Source organism: Dasypus novemcinctus, chromosome 6, assembly GCF_030445035.2.
Source record: "Dasypus novemcinctus isolate mDasNov1 chromosome 6, mDasNov1.1.hap2, whole genome shotgun sequence".
In the NCBI taxonomy this organism is placed as follows: domain Eukaryota; kingdom Metazoa; phylum Chordata; class Mammalia; order Cingulata; family Dasypodidae; genus Dasypus; species Dasypus novemcinctus.
In genome coordinates, this window is record NC_080678.1 from 51150370 (window position 1) to 51164440 (window position 14071).

Consider the following 14071-nt stretch of genomic DNA (forward strand, 5'->3'; position numbering starts at 1 on the left):
AAATACGTTTATACAAGTTCAAAACCGTTTTGTTCATCCTTTTAATAATAAATTCTCCATGAGATATGAAGCCACTTACGTTAACTCTGATATTGTTGTCACTGTTAAAAACAATTAAATTTCACACATTTCCATTTGACTATATAGATTATATATCCCTGATATTGTGCTGTTGGAAGTTCATAAATTTAATGAGCATAATGACCTAAACTATTTTCTTCTTTGTATCTTAAAGTAGTCATTTTGTATATAAAAATACACTACTATATTTACAGTTTAAGGGCATAGCTTTTTAAAACATATTCTTTTGATTTGCTCTTTTAGAAAAAGACAGTTGAACTAAGTCCTACTGGACGACCAAAACGGCGAACTAGAAAATTAATAAATTATAGCCAGATAGATGATTTCCCTAATGAATTGGAAAAATTGATCAGTCAAATCCAACCAGAGGTGGATCGAGAAAGGTATTAGTTTAAAAATTAAGTATCTTTCCAACTGTGGTATTATTCACATTTCTCATATTCATGGCTTTTTTATTTTTGGTAGAGCTATTGTGGAAGTGAATATCCCTGTAGAATCTGAAGTTAACCTTAAGCTGCAGAATATAATGATGCTACTTCGTAAATGCTGTAACCATCCATATTTGATTGAGTACCCTATAGACCCTGTCACACAAGAGTTTAAAGTAAGTACCATTAATAATTTACTCTTTTGGTTTCGATAACTTTTTTCATATTAGAGAAAAGTATTTTCTTTGGTTTGATTATTATTTAAAGTAAATATTGTACTATTTTCTATGTGAAGATTATGATCCTTTCTCCATTAAATTGAAATGGTGTTCTCCCCCAAAATTCAAAAATCTTACGAGGTTTAGAATGAAGATCAGTTTCTGTGTGTAGCCCAATAACAAATATTTTTATTTACATAGTATATAAATACCTCCTAAATATAAGTGGAATTGATAAAAACTTTTTTAGTAAAGCCATTGATTTCTACTCTACATTTTATTTGATGTCTGTTTTAGAGGTAGTTTTACCTTTCCAGTATTCCTTTCAGTTACTATTTATATTATGAGAAGGGCAATCAATTTCCAGCTTGTCAAAATAAACCTTGCTGCTTATTGCTTAAGTTTCAACAAAGAGCCACAGAAGAAAATGGAGAAGTTGGGGACTTTTAGGTTAAGTGAATTCAATGCCTTCTTGGACAGTTGATGGAAAAAGCATAGAAGTAAAAGAAATCAGTTCATACTTCTTTCATATAACTTTAAAGCAAGACTTACCACCACCATGAATATTCACATTTGGACCAGATAATTCTTTACTGTCCAAGTGCTGACCTATGTACTCTAGTGGCTTCTCCTCTCCCTAGATGTGATAGCCAAAAATGTCTCCAGACACTGCCAAATATAGTCCCCTGCAGGGACAAACCGGTTTAGTCTTTCATTCAAGTAAAGAAGATAGAATTTTCCTACTCAAATTAAAAAGTACTTCATTAACACCTCTGTGGTAAGGTAATAATGTTTTGCCAGGCCCTCAACATCACTTACTTTGCTCTAGATAAGCTCCTATATTATTTAATTTCTAAGAATTCTAAACTAACTTTCATATATATTTTGTTGGAAATGTTCTCAATTATAAAGAATAAGCCTCAACATTATGCAGAATAATTTTGAAACTATACCCTTATACAGTCCTTTGGGAGAGGGGTGAGGAAGATAATTACTTTTGTATTCTAGAATATGTTTTTGTTGGAGAAATAATTATCTTATAATAGAAAGATTGAATAAAAATGTCCATATTTAAAACTTAAAAGTTTTATACTGACTTACTGAAAGTTGACCTGTTCATGTGGATTTTATTTTAACAGAGCAAATAATTGGTAATTATTTTTAATTATTAAAAATAATAAAGATTATGGTAATTTTTTCTCTTTCCACCCTCTCCCCTTTTCTCCCTTTTAAGGTTGATGAAGAATTGGTTACAAATTCTGGGAAATTCTTAATATTGGATCGTATGCTGCCAGAACTAAAAAATAGGGGCCACAAGGTGGTATTTTTTATCAGAATTTTGATTGTTCAATTATTCATTATTAATCATCATAGATACTAAGATATACTTAAATTTCAGGTACTGCTTTTTTCACAAATGACAAGGATGTTGGACATTTTGATGGATTACTGCCATCTTAGAAATTTCAACTTTAGCAGGCTTGATGGTTCCATGTCTTATTCAGAGAGAGAACAAAATGTAAGACTACTTATCTCATATACACCAAATTATTTTTTTGTGACTTCTATCTCATAGTGTTGAAAGTAGACCCATAAATTTATAGAAAGATAAGAAAGACCAAAGACCCAGGACCTTGTATGTCGGAAGCTGGCGCTCAACCACTGAGCCACATCAGCTCCTGAGTACTAATAACTTTTTTTCTCTCTCTCCCCTTCCCTGCTGCACCCCCACATTTTTCTGTTCTCTGTGTCCATTCGCTGTGTGTTCTTCTGTGTCCCCTTGTATTCTTTTCAGCGGCACCAAGAATCTGTGTCTCTTTTTGTTATGTCATCTTGCTGTGTCAGCTCTCTGTGTGTGCAGCACCACTCCTGGGCAGGCTGAACTTTTTTCACGCTGGGCGGCTCTCCTTATGGGGCACAAGCCTTGTGTGGGGGGCTCCCCTTATTGGCACAGCACTCCTTGAGTGCATCAGCACTGCGCATGGGCCAGCTTGCCACATGGGCCAGGAGGCCCAGGGTTTGAACCCTGGACCTCCCGTGTGGGAGGCGGACACTCTGTCCGTTGAGCCAAATCCACTTCCCACCAATAACTCTTGATGTTTGAATCTCAGATTTATAAAATGGGCACAACCTCATATAATAACATCCTACTTAACCATCACTATCAGAATATTGAAATAACAGGAATTTTTTCCCCTGGCTTTGGCTTCTCCCACCCCCAACATTTTATTCTTAAAAATTTCAAATATACAGTAAAGTTGAAAGAAATTTACAATGACCATCCATATATCCATCATTAGAATCTGCCATTAACATTTTATTATACCTGTTTATAGCAAATATCTGCCCATTAATCCATTCTTGTATCCATTCAACATTCTACTTTTTGATGCATTTCAAAAGAAATTACAGTTGATAGTACCCTACTCCCTTAATATATCTGCATTTTTGTTTTCAGTATTACTTGTTTTTGGGGGTAATTTTACATAACCTGAAGTATTTAAAATAAAGTATACATTTGCTACATTTTGACAAATGCATATGCCCAAACCCCTTTCAAGATACAAAACATTACCATCAGGCTAGAAAATTCCCTCATACCTCTTCCCACCCACCCCACCTATCAGACAACCACTATTAATTTTTTTCACTATTTTTGGGGGTCTTGAATTATTATTTTTTATTAAATATATTCTTTATTAGAGAAGTTGTGTGTTTACAGAACAATCATGCATAAAATTCAGGATTCTCACACATCATCCCTCCACCAACACCTCACCTTGGTGTGTAACACTTGGGTACAGTAAATGAAATTTTTTGAATTTTAGTTATTCTTCCTTAAACTGTCCTTGCAATGTATGGTTTTGACAAAGTCAAGCTCACCTTAATAAAACAGGTGCTTTGACAATAAATGAAATTAACATGAGCAGAGATTTTATTAGTAAGTGTATTTTTATAGATTCATGTTATTGGTTAGTTCTCCCTTGGATAGCTGTTAGCAATTGCATTAAAAACAAGTTTTTCCCCAGTCTTGTTGGTCAAAGTTAGTTTTTTCTCTCTTAATTTCTTGTGTTTACACATCATTTTTTTTTAGATGCACAGCTTCAACACAGATCCAGAAGTATTTATCTTCTTAGTGAGTACTCGAGCTGGTGGTCTGGGCATTAACTTGACTGCAGCAGACACAGTTATCATTTATGATAGTGATTGGGTAAGTTGGAAGTAAAGTATAGTAGAATACTAGCAATTAATTCACAATTTGTTGATAGTTCCAATCTGGATTTTTAATCTTTTGTTGTACAACTTAGCAATTTCATGCATCTATTTCTGGAAGTGTTTCCATTTTCATTTAAGAATCATTTCTTTATCAAGTTTTCTACATATAAAAACATGTTTTCTTTTAGGTATTTAAGGTATTTTTGTTTGCTTTTAAGGTTTGCCAAGGGTGCATGGGATCATTTTATCTACAAGTCTTAAGATGCAGCAACATTAAAAAGTTGACTTTACCTGTGGGTTTAGATTAATTTTAACCTAATATTGTTATAATGTTCTTTTCCTTTTTAACTTTTAAGAATCCCCAGTCTGATCTTCAAGCCCAGGATAGATGTCATAGAATTGGTCAAACAAAGCCAGTTGTTGTATATCGCCTTGTTACAGCAAATACTATCGATCAGAAAATTGTGGAAAGAGCAGCTGCTAAAAGAAGATTGGAAAAGTTGATCATCCACAAAAGTAAATTAACATATATGTAGTACTTCTTTGCTTCATTTGTCTATTGTGTGTCATGAATTTTTATTGTTGTTTTCTTTATAAAGTGACTTAATATTGCAGGATCTAAATAGCCACTGGGGATTTTGTACCTCCTAAAGGCCTACACTAAGTTGGTGACCATATAACACCTTACCAAAAAAGAAGAAAATTTATGAGTGTCTCTATGAGTAGCAAAGGGGAAGAGAAAGAGATCAAGGATTTTTAGGTGCCATTTCCCTCTCAGGAACATTTAATGTGGTGTTAATGTGTAGTCTTGATAAGAGATTTGCTAGCTTAAAACCCTCAGGGAAACTTTATTCTGGCAAGTTCAATCTTATACATGTTAGAATATAAAAAGTATATTGAAGTAGCACTATAAAGAAACCTGTTTAATGCACTTTTCACCAAACCATTTGACTGCAGCATTCTTTTTCATATTTTGGTATATTGTGCTTGAAAATACAGTGTTTTTCAGTCTAGAAAAGATTCTAAGGAGAGAGGGAGATGAAGAGGATAAGGCTTTTTAATGTTCTGTTCCCTAAGATTCCTTGGAGAAGTTCTTTTATTCGTTCTACATAAAATTTTATTTGGGTAAATGGGTTAGTGACTATTTTAAGAAAAGCTAGAAATTTCTCTATCATAGAGAAATGGGAGCATCTTAATTATGATAAAAATCACTACCAGTTTTATGCTCCTTTTCTGCTTGCAAATACTTTTTCCAGGTTATCTGGTTTTGAGGAAATGTAGATTTGGTTTTAGACGTACACATTTTACTTTGCGAAATATTCAGACTATAGTTGGAATTTGCATTGTCAGACCATAAACCTTGGAACTAAGGGTCTTAAAACAATTTTAAGTCTTATGGGGGGTGAAGAAAGCTTTGTCCTAGTAAGGTTTTGTATAAGTTTCAAAATGTTTACCAGTACTGCTTTAGGAATTTGAATGATTAAATTATGTATTTTTTAAAATAATTGAATGTAGTCTAAGTTTAAATAAGGTTTATCTGTAGTTTTATTTTCCTAAGTTCTATTTTCAGTATTTAAAAGGTTAATTTGACAAAAAAATTTGAAAACAATCTTTTAAATGCTTACATATTGGAGTATACTATACATACATAAAATGCACAGATCTTATATAGCATTATGAATTTTAACAAATATGTATACTCATGCAACTATCATCCAGGTGAAGATAGTGAATATTTCCATCATCCAAGAAAGTTTCCTCCTGTACCCTTTCCAGTTATTTCCCCCATGCTGACCCCCTTATCCCACTGCAACCACTATTTAATTCTATCCCATAGATTAGTTTTTTCTTAACTTCGCATGTGGTTTCATTTTGTAGTTGTATATTTTTGTCTGGATATTTCCATGTATCTTGAGATTCACTGTGTTGTGTATCAGAAGCTTGACTTTTTTATTGCTTAGTAATTGGTTTATCCATTCTCCTGTTGATAGATGTTTGGGTCATTTCTAGTTTTTGGTTTATTATGAATAAACTTCTGAACATTCTTGTCCAAAGTCTTTGTGGATATATGCATTTATTTGATCATAGGTGGGTGTATGGTCCACTATAGCATTATACCAAACCTTTTCTCAGGTGGGCATACTATTTATTTTATTTTATATTTCTACTACCAAGTATGAGAGTTTCAGGTTTTCATTCTTGCCAGCATGTGGTTTTAGCTTTTTCCTGTAAGCCATTCTGATATGTCATATTGTGGTTTTAAAAGTAATTTTAATGTTTTGAATTTCTTGAAAATCTTTTCTAGATCATTTCAAAGGTGGTAAATCTGGATTAAGTCCATCTAAGACTTTCTTAGATCCTAAGGAATTAATGGAATTATTAAAATCTAGAGATTATGAAAGGTAAATCTTTTTTAATTTTGGAAAAATTAATTCATAGCTTTGATTTATTCATATAAACCTAAATGTTTTATTTTCTAAAGGGAAGTAAAAGGATCAAGAGAGAAGGTCATTAGTGATAAAGATCTAGAGTTGTTGTTAGATCGAAGTGATCTCATTGGTAAGTATCTGTCATGCTTTATTTTTTTATGGAAAACTTGAAATATACACATAAAATAGTATAATAAACCCATATATTTTTTCAGTTATTCAGCCTTAGAAGTTTACAACATTTAAGCTATCTTATTTCTTTGCCATTCTTCCTCATAACATTTTACCTTTAAATACTTTATTATGTATCTTTTACTGAGAAGAATATGCTTTCAGATATAATCACTATGTCATTATTACATTTAAGGGTATTAGTACAAATTCCTTAATGTCGTTCATTCATATTCACATTTTCTTGATTGTCTCTCAATTCCTTACAGTTTGGATCACGATCCAAATTTCATTGATTTTTATGTCTTTTTTCTTCTATAACCATTCCCTTCTGTTTTGTTTTTCCATGTCATTGATTTATTAGAGAAACTGGATTATTTGTCATGTAAAATGACTTGTATTCTGGAATTGGTTATTTTTCTTGTGGCATCCTTTAATTTTTTCCTCAATCTATATATTTCTTGTAAAGTAGTATATCACTCTGCAGGTTTAAATTCAGGTTCCATATCTTACCTAAGAATACCAGTGCTTTGTTCTCTTCTTTAACATCATACCGAGATCACATGCTGTCTAGTATTTCTTCTTGTGAACCAAGATTGGTTAGTAGGATGAAGCTGATCTTAATATTTTAAAATCACCTGTAAACCTTTGTTTAACCAGATTCCTAATTATAATTTATGTCCATTATTTCCTTAAGGTTTACAAAATTGTGATTTTTTTTGTTGTTGTTCTATTTAGTCATTAGCTGGCATTCATCTATTAAGAAAAACTTTCTCTTATCAATTCTTTGGTTACCCTGAAATAAAATCCATAAAGGAAAGGCAGGGTAAATGCTCAATTGCTTCCTTTATCAATTTTTAGAATAATTAATCTCATTAACCTACAATGTTGACTAAAGAGATATAACCAAATGCAGTGTATGTGCTTTATTTAGGTCCTGTTTTAAAAAGGTAAAAAGAGCTATAGGAATTCTTCTTTGGAAAAATAATCAAATTTGAATATAGGTGATATTATGGAATTAATATATTGTCACATTTTTTCGGTGCAATAACTATTGTGGTTATGAGGGTAAGTATACTCAGTCTTACATGAATGCTGAAGTATTTAACAATAGCGAGTCACTTGGTGAACACAGCCATTTTTAAAATTGGCTGTTTAATTTTAAATTCTAAATTATGTAAACTTAGTTACATTAATTATTTTAAAAAGGTAAAAACTCATGTCATAATTATTTAACAACATATTGCTATTATCTAAGCTCTTGAGATTATTTATGTCTTATATGTGTGCAGTAGAAATGCCGTATAATGGTGCACACTGCTCATCTTTTCCCTATTCTCCTTTCAATGTCTTTGTACTGGTAACTTGACATTCATGATGGTAGGAATATTTAATACTGTGGAAAGGCAAATCAGGTCCTGGATTTTTTTGTTTGTTTAGCTTCAGTTTTAAATTGGGTTCTTTTGTTTTCTCATTGAGTGAAGTGGTCTAGATACAAGTCTTCTACCAGAAAATTGCTTTGCAAATACTTTTTCCCTGTCTGGCTTGTTCTTTCACTTTCTTCATAGGTATGTTTTGATGAAGTCTAGTCTTTGTGCATTTATTCCTTTTATCACTTATGCTTTGGTATTGCATCTGAAAAAAAAAAAACCCTTTGCACCTAGCCTAAGGTTAAGGTCATAATGCTTTCTTTTAAGGGTTTTATAGTATTAGCTCTTATATTTAGGTCTATCATCTATTTTTATTAAATTTTGGTGTAGAATATGATATAAGGATCTAAATTCATCTTTTCGCTTCTCTCTGTCCAATTGTTCAGCCCCATTTGTTGAAATGGCACTGAGTTGCCTTGGCATCTTTGTTGATAAATCAGTTAACCATAAATTTCCAGGTTTATTTCTGTACTTTTTAATTCTGTTCCATTGATCAGTATGTCGATTTTTTTTTTTCCGAAGATTTATTTACCCCTTTCCCCCCACTCCATTGTCTGCTCTCTGTGTCCATTTGCTGTGCATTCTTCTGTGTCTGCTTGTCTTCTCTTTAGGTGGCACCAGAAATGGATCCTGGGAACTTCCAGAGTGGGAGAGAAGTGCTCAATCTCTTCCTTCACCTCAGCTCCCTGGTCTGTTGCATTTCTTATTGTCTCTCCTCTGTGTCTTTTTCTGTTGCATCATCTTGCTATGCCAGCTCTCCACTTGAGTCAGCACTTCATGTGGGCCAGCTTTCCACTTGGGCCAGCTCCCTGTGCGGTCCAGCTTGCCTTTACCAGGAAGCCCTTGGAATCAAACCCAGGACCTCCCCCATATGGTAGATGGGAGCCCAGTTGCTTGAGCCACATCTGCTTCCTTGTCTGTCGGTTCTTATGCTAATACCCTACTGTCTTGATTACTGTAGCTTTGTGGTAGATTTTAAAATTGGAAAGTATGAGTCCTCCAACTTTGTTCTTTTTCAATATTGTTTTAGCTGTTCCCTTTTTTTATGTGAATTTTAACTTCAAAAATTAAGAAAAAAAAAGAGAAAGCATTGCTAAATCATAAATACATTATCAAATCAAAATCATCAGTATAAAAAAATCATCAGTATATAAGGATAGTGAATATTAATTCACATTAATTAAAGAAAGGAGAACTAGATGATCACCACATTAGATATGCCCCCAAAAATCACTTGAATAACAGTCCTCTTAATTCTTAAAATTAGATATAGAGAAGAGTGCTTTTACCTGTTAAAGAGTATCCACCTAGGGATTTATTAATAAAATCAAGAGCAATCACGGATAGTAGCTTTTACTCCCACTTTAGAGTGTACAATACAATACAAGGGTCCTAATTAGGGCTATATGATTATAAAAATAAGAGGGAAGCAGACTTGGCCCAATGGATAGGGAGCCTGCCTACCACATGGGAGGTCAATGATTGAAACCCTGGGCCTCCTTGACACATGTGGAGCTGGCCCATGCGCAGTGCTGATGCGCGCAAGGAGTGCTGTGCCATGCAGGGGTGTCCCCCGCGTACGGGAGCCCCATGCACAAGGAGTGCGCCCCGTAAGGAGAATTGCCCAGCACAAAAGAAAGTGCAGCCTGCCCAAAAATGGCAGCGCACACACAGAGAGCTGACGCAACAAAAAGAAACACAGATTCCCAGTGCTGCTGATAAGGATAGAAGTGGTCATAGAAGAATACACAGCAAACGGACACAGCAGACAACTGGGGGGAGGGAAGAGAAATAAATAAATCTTTAAAAAAAGTAAAAGTGAGCAAGAGTCAAAATTAACACTCTGTCTTGTTTTTTTATTTGAATTGAATTTTTTTACCGAAGTTTATCATTCATACATGAACATCTATAAACAATAAGTATATAATAAAGTTGTAAATTTAAAAAACAAACATGCGTATCATCATACAGGGCTTCCATACATTACCCCACCACCAACACCTTGCATTGTTGTAAAGCAGTTGTTACAAACTATGAAAGAATAATGTCAGAACATTACTACTAACCAAAACCAATATCTTATATTTGGTGTATTTTTACCTCAACCCACGCATTAGTGACACCCTGCATTAATGTTTATACTTGTTATATTTCATGAGGGAATGTTTTCATATTTGTTCTTTTAACCACAGTCCATATTCCACCTAGGATTCTTTGTGATATACAGTCCCATGCTTTGTACAATCCATTCAAAGAATTCACTCAGTGGCTCTCATATACATCATAAAGTTGAACAGTCATTACCTCAGTCAATTTTAGAATGTTTTCGTTAAAACAAAATTATAAAATAGGCTTCTAATTTTATCTTAAGGCATTTTATAAGAATAATATATCCTAGAAACTACTATGTGGCTTCAGTCCTAACACTCCTCTCCAAGCTCCATTTCACTAACCTGTTTCATTTTTGTCACTACATTAATGTCAATCACAAGTTTTTATGTTTCTTTATCTTCGCTTTATTTTTTAAAAAACATAAATTTTAAAAGCAAAACTTTTAAATTTATAAAGATAGGAAAATATATTTATGACTTTAGGAAAGGATAGGAATTCTTCAACAGGAAACAACATAGAAGAAAAAAAAAGATAGTTTTATCATGTTAATATTAAAGATTTGTACATAATAGAAGACACCAAAAACAAAGGACAAAAGTTAAATCATAAACATAGTAGACAGGAATAGTGTTTGTAATATGTAAATAAAGAATAATCAGTAAAATGGATAGATAAAGTTTTGCCAGGAGAGAAAAAAATGGCTAATAAACATACAGAGATGCTTCAGCTTCCCTAGAAATTAGAGCAAATATGGATGAGTTCTTTTTTTTTTTAATCATGAGAACATAATTCAAGCTGGTATCGTTATGTTCCTTGCTATATAAATTGCGTGTCTCCACTTGAATTCAAGGGAAGAGTTTTTTGTTGTTGTTTTTGTTTATTTGATTGTTTTTAAGGTGCGGGGGTCAGGGATTGAACCCAGGACCTCATATGTGGGAAGCCGGTGTTCAATCACTGAGCCACATAGGCTTCTGAGTTGGTTTTTTTGTTTGTTTGCTTGTTCTTGGTTTTGTTTTTAGGGTACACTGGGAATTGAACCTAGGACCTCCCATGTGGGAAGCAAGCACTCAATTGCTTGAGCCACACCTGCTCCCCAAGAGAAGAGATTTTGACTAGAAGGCTGATGATTCAAATCATGCTCCCTAGAATCTGATTCTAGTTTTATTTTATTTTTTTAAGATTTATTTATTTACTTATTTCTCTCCCGTTCCCCCCCACCCCGGTTGTCTGTTCTCTGTGTCTGTTTGCTGCCCTGCATCTTCTTTGTCTGCTTCTGTTGTCGTCAGCGGCACGGGAATCTGTGTTTCTTTTTTTGTTGTTGTTGCGTCATCTTGCTGTGTCAGCTCTCCGTGTGTGCGGCACCATTCCTGGGCAGGCTGTACTTTCTTTTGTGCTGGGCGGCTCTCCTTACAGGGCGCACTCCTTGCGCATGGGGCTCCCCTATGCAGGGGACACCCCTGTGTGGCAGGGCACTCCTGGCGCACATCAGCACCGCAGATGGGCCAGCTCCACACAAGTCAAGGAGGCCCGGGGTTTGAACTGCGGACCTCCCATGTGGTAGACGGACGCCCTAACCACTGGGCCAAGTCCGCTGCCCCTGATTCTAGTTTTAGTGATAAGAGGAGTTACCCACTACTCTTATCTTTTCGCTTTTGCCACTATTACCTTTTATTAAGGAATAGAGTGACCCCACATGTCTGTGTTTTAAAATTTTTTGACAGATGTTTTACAAAGAGTTAAAATGTCCTTTTCCAGGTTCTTAATCTTTTAAAAAATCTATTTTAATATTTTTCTTTTAGATCAAATGAATGCTTCAAGACCAATTAAAGAGAAGATGGGGATTTTCAAGATATTAGAAAATTCTGAAGATTCCAGTCCTGAATGCTTGTTTTAAAAAGGAGCTAAAGAATGGTTTTTTAAAGTTCTTGTTTACACTAGTGATTTACATATATTGGTTTTGAAATGCAGATTGACCACTTTACTTTTTTTATTATTTTTATCAGTTTATATAATATATCTAGCACCATTGCATACTTAATACATGGTAATTTTCTGAGCCTTATTAAGAACAAATAAGTATTCACATTAAGTTTAGGTTTCCAGTTAATTTTTGAGACTCGGTAGTACTTTTGGGTACTTTACTACTGCCAGGTTTATACAGTCTTCCTGTGGAAGTTCAGTAACTATTTCCCCCCTTTCTTTTAGCAGTACAGTTCATGGGTTTTTGGTACTTCAGTTATGGAGTAGGCTTTTGATGGGGGAGATTGGGATTATGCTTTATGTTGTTTAAATAAGAAATTGTATGATTTTAGAGTCTTTAGAGTCTTTCTATAAGATAGTTTACCAAATAAATGTTTGTTATAAGGTGAGCTCATCAAATTGTTTTTTCAGTAAAGGTGAAATGATGATGGTAAAACGCTTGACTGGCAATGGGATTTAACATTATTTTGCTGACTTGGTCGCATTCATTAATATTCTACATATAGTCTAAAATGCTGGCTTTAAAATGTCCCTCTTCCAGTGAAAAGCCTAACCATGCAGACATCTTGCTCATAAACTTACAGTATGTTTCAGAAGTGGAAATAATTAGTGACCGAACAGAAACCCCTCCTCCCCTAGCTTCACTCAATGTTAGTAAGCTTGCCAGCAAAGCATGGACAGAGAAGGAGGAGAAGCTGAGCCAGGCTTATGCCATCAGTGCTGGTGTCTCCCTAGAGGGCCAGCAGCTCTTCCAGACCACTGACAAGATCATTAAAGACTGTAAATCGCAAGAAAAAAAAAATTTGTAGTCATGGAAGAAGTTGTTATTGCACCCCCCATTTTAAGTGGAAAACTGTAAAGGCAAAGAAGGGAGTGCACTGAGCCATGTACGCAAAATAGTTGAAAAACATTTTAGAGACGTGGAAAGCCAAAAGATACTGCAGCGTTCACAAGCCCAGCAACCACAGAAGGAAGCTGCCCTGTCATCCTGAGTCCATATACACAGAGGACTCTTCCAGCATCCAGCCAAGGACGTGACAATGGCTTCAGCGGAGGCAGGCCGGGGGAGGGAAGGGATCCTATATTTCCTGTTGGCTCTTGTTAAAAAAGGGTCAGCATTTCCAAATCTTAGACTTGAACAAACAAAACAACAAAAAAGAACAAGAGAATAATTTAAGAAAAAGAAATTCTACATATATGCCATATTAAGATTTCAACTGTACATTGACTTAACACAAAGAAGGTCTTAGGGTCTTGACAAAAGACCAGAAATTGGAAGTGGTAGTAAATCATGTAAAACAAGAGTAGAACAATAGAGATGCTGGTAATTAGTCATAAGAGGGATAAATAGGACCAGAAAGAAAACGAGATTTAGGAAGTGTAAGTAATGCAAAATCTGTCTTAGAGGAACATAAAGGCCAAAAGAGAACATTTTAGGCCTTGAATATTAGACTGAAGAAGAGCAACCCTGAACGTATACCCTGAGAGAAAGGAAATGCTCCCCGAAACATAATTTATGGGAAAATGTTATTTTTGCCGTGTTTATTCAAGTGTATGTAAAATTTTCTGTACCTTAAAATAAGAGAACGAGGATGCAAAGAAAAATATTTTTTGAGAGGATGTTCAGTGAAAAAACAGTACAGAGCAGGTTTTTTAAAATGTGAAAATGTTTGCCAATCGCGTAACCATGCAACCTAGTCTCCCTTGAAATTCACAATCATGACCTCAGATTGCTTAATGCCACTCAGTACTTGTACTAAATTTTCCTTGTCTCCTCTCTCACACTGATTGTTTTATAACATTATCTCTTTCCCTTGTGTTTCCAGTATCTCCTCCCTCTCACCTTGCTCTTTCACTGAGACAATAGAAACAATCAGGAAAAAAAAGCTTTTAAAAGTTGATGCCACTGCATCTATAAACCAACCAGAATCTGTGTCCATGTACCTTCCTTTCCCATGACTATGGGTATATTGTCTGTTGCTGGAGCCAACTGAAAAGCCTAATTT

The 14071-nt window shown here is 34.6% G+C and overlaps 1 protein-coding gene and 1 pseudogene across 2 annotated transcripts in view; both read left to right on the forward strand.

Annotated features, from left to right (window-relative positions):
- The window catches only part of HELLS (helicase, lymphoid specific), a 51759-nt gene extending 39258 nt beyond the window's left edge, over positions 1-12501 (forward strand). The window contains exons 14-23 of one of the 2 annotated variants that reach the window (XM_058298801.2): positions 325-464; positions 547-685; positions 1962-2045; positions 2127-2246; positions 3822-3938; positions 4300-4459; positions 6249-6345; positions 6426-6502; positions 8585-8662; positions 11885-12501. In XM_058298801.2, the coding sequence (XP_058154784.1) occupies positions 325-464; positions 547-685; positions 1962-2045; positions 2127-2246; positions 3822-3938; positions 4300-4459; positions 6249-6345; positions 6426-6502; positions 8585-8662; positions 11885-11979 (1107 nt within the window). In that variant the 3' untranslated portion in view covers positions 11980-12501. The remainder of the gene's footprint in view (positions 1-324; positions 465-546; positions 686-1961; positions 2046-2126; positions 2247-3821; positions 3939-4299; positions 4460-6248; positions 6346-6425; positions 6503-8584; positions 8663-11884) is intronic. The other variant, XM_058298802.2, reaches the window with a different exon arrangement.
- On the forward strand, positions 12487-13084 carry LOC101411024 (protein LSM12 pseudogene; annotated as a pseudogene).
- Positions 13085-14071: the final 987 nt, after the last annotated feature.